The sequence below is a fragment of the Habropoda laboriosa genome, unplaced genomic scaffold (assembly GCF_001263275.1).
Source record: "Habropoda laboriosa isolate 0110345459 unplaced genomic scaffold, ASM126327v1 scaffold65, whole genome shotgun sequence".
Lineage (NCBI taxonomy): Eukaryota > Metazoa > Arthropoda > Insecta > Hymenoptera > Apidae > Habropoda > Habropoda laboriosa.
Window position 1 is genome coordinate 2316130 of NW_017100254.1, and position 2700 is coordinate 2318829.

The following is a 2700-nucleotide window of genomic DNA, read 5'->3' on the forward strand; positions in this document are numbered from 1 at the left end:
GCGGCTCGTGGTTGTTTCGTGCTCGTTTTCGATTCCACTTTTCAACCCTTCCGATTCCACGGTGTCTCGATCGTTGACACGGCACGAATGAGGTGAATGTCAATACACGATTGTCTAACGTTGTCTCATAGAAGAAAGCACCTTCGACGGGTCACGAGGAACCGAAGAAAACAGACTGACAAGTTTCCCCGAAATTTTCTCGTGGCCGACTATCGACTCAGATCGCGAAGATCGATTTTCCTGTTTCGTAAACGAAGTAAACAAACATCTAAGAAAGAACAGTATCAAACGGTATTCCATCGCGTTCCTCCTCGGCAAAACTCGTGGAAAGTGCTGTACGCTCCGGTTCACGGTGCATTATTCAGAGGGACGGAACAAGAGAGAGGGAATAAGGGAGAAAGAAAGAGAGAAGTCACGTTTGCCAAAGAAAGGCGTGCTCACGACCGAACTTTTACAGTCTCATCTCTTCGTTGACGTATTCTGATTCTTTCTAAAAGGTGTAGTCTTTTTTTTCTTTACCTTGTCGTCTCGTCGAACGAGATGCACCGTTTCATCTTTAATTGACGCGAACGTCGTTCACGCGTGCCGGTAATTCGATGAACATTGCGTGGACGGGTTTGTTTGATCGCTAGTCGATGCGTCGCGGTTCAGATTGATCACGAGGACCGATAGTGAGTGAGTTCAAGTGGTGCCGGAACAAACTGAAGTTTAAGGAAGACTGAAGCAACCTGAACATGAGGCTTAGAGGAACGCTCGTGTTGTTGGTCATTGCGAGTGCAGTCTACAGTCAAAGTGAGTATATATTTTCAATCGCTTTTCCATTTATTTAGACTGTCATTCAATATAATCCAAGTAATCTAAATACAATTGTATATGATCACAACAGTCTTTAAATTACTTCCTGATTGATAAAATCAGTGAATTGATTCGGTTGAATATTTGACAGTAACCATTATTTACCCCATAATGCCGCGTTTACAATTCTGAGTCGCTTCGATGAGTTTTTTACTGGATGTCAACACGCAAATGTTGAGGATTCCATTCGTGCCAGTCTGCTCTTTCGATTTAGTTTCGTGGTATACAATCGTGTTTCTGGCCATTGACCAAACAGATTTTATTCATGGCATAATGTCACCGAACTCTTAACGATTCTTGCATTGTTCTCTGCGATATCGTTCGTTCTATTCCACTGAATCTTTCAAAACACCGTAACTCATTATTATTCGTCCGATATGCTCAAGTCAAATGTCTTCCAAAGAGTTTCTTTCGAATTGTAGCGCGTTAAGTACTTGTTGCGTGCGGAAATTGCACCACTTGTGATCCTCGTTCAATGTTCAAACTTGACCGTTCGATCACGGTGTCGTTTTTCGTGAATCACGCGTTACGCAGCGGTATCGCTCATCTCGATGGAATTCGAACTTCATGTCTCAGGTACACTGACCCGTGTTGTAGTCATTTTTATACTTTTAGTCATCCTGAAGGTCAATTCGTGCTTGTGATTTCAATATGAAATTACAATTGTTTACTAATCAGTTAACAAAACTTTGATACTATGACCATGTTAGCCATATTGGTCATTTTTTACAATTTTTATATGTTAATCTTTTTAGACATTTTAGCTTATTTTCTGTACGCTAGAGTGCAAATTAACTCGATTCCTTGCGTTCGAATAAATGACAAAACGAGCGTCATTTTTACTTCTAATAAATCCCCGTCTCTGTGACTGTTCAGCGAAGTTGGGGTTCCCAGCACCGGCGGAGATCGGTGTTCAAGATAATCAACAGCAAACTCAATTCAAAGCTGGTCGAAATACTCGCACCCTTTTTTTCTATTTTCTTTCATCCGCCAATCCACCTTTCCGGATTCTGGAGCTTGCACAGCGGTAAAACTTTACTTACCTGCAGCAATCCCTTCAAGACACGGAAGACGCATGTTTCTTTCAATGACCACAGATGATCCATTCTCAGCCGCGCGTTCTTAAGGCTCGTTCTCGCGTGTCTACCTTCGAAATGTATCACTAAGAACGTTCTTTATATATCACAATAGTTGGAGCTTATAAATTGGCCTGTTACGATCATTGTTCGACACTTTTTGCTTAGATCATTCTTCGGGGTTACGGTTTCAATATTTCTTAAAATTTCTTCTATACATGATGGCAAAACATGAAATTTCGGAAATTTGTACGTTGATGGTTTTTTTTATTTGCTCAGCGAAAGAGTTAACCTATTGAGTTTCCTATAATTTTCTAAGAATTCAATCGACGCCTGCAATCTTCAGAGAAATGCGGATCCATTCGGGCATTTCTCGTCGAATCTTCTAGTAACGAAACGTGCGTTTCAGCACAGACAGTTTCTACCAGTGGTGTAATTACCACCTTCCAGAAGATCGCGTTTTCTTGTTGGTCCTCTCGTTTTACCCGGTGGTTCACACAGGCCATCATCGACTGCTACCAAAAGAACGAGTCCCCCTGACATGCTCGATCTTTCCGCGGTACTCTTCGAGATTAGAGGAGACCGAAACGAGCCACATTGCGGTCGCCTCTCGGAATAAGAAACATTTTTCCCTGCCTCCTTGATGCTTCCAGGCCGACCCTGTTTTTTATCCCGTCCTTCGCGAAGTGTGAATGGACCATGGTACGAAAATGGAGTTTTGTCTTGTTTCTTTCCCGAGGAATCGTAGGAAAAAGTTTGGTATACGAAC

At 42.2% G+C, this 2700-nt stretch overlaps 1 protein-coding gene across 1 annotated transcript in view; it reads left to right on the forward strand.

Moving 5' to 3' along the window:
* The first annotated feature begins 734 nt into the window (after positions 1-734).
* Positions 735-2700, forward strand: part of LOC108572318 — a 35720-nt gene continuing 33754 nt past the window's right edge. Inside the window, exon 1 of the mRNA XM_017934530.1 lies at positions 735-792. Coding sequence (XP_017790019.1) covers positions 735-792 — 58 coding nt within the window. The remainder of the gene's footprint in view (positions 793-2700) is intronic.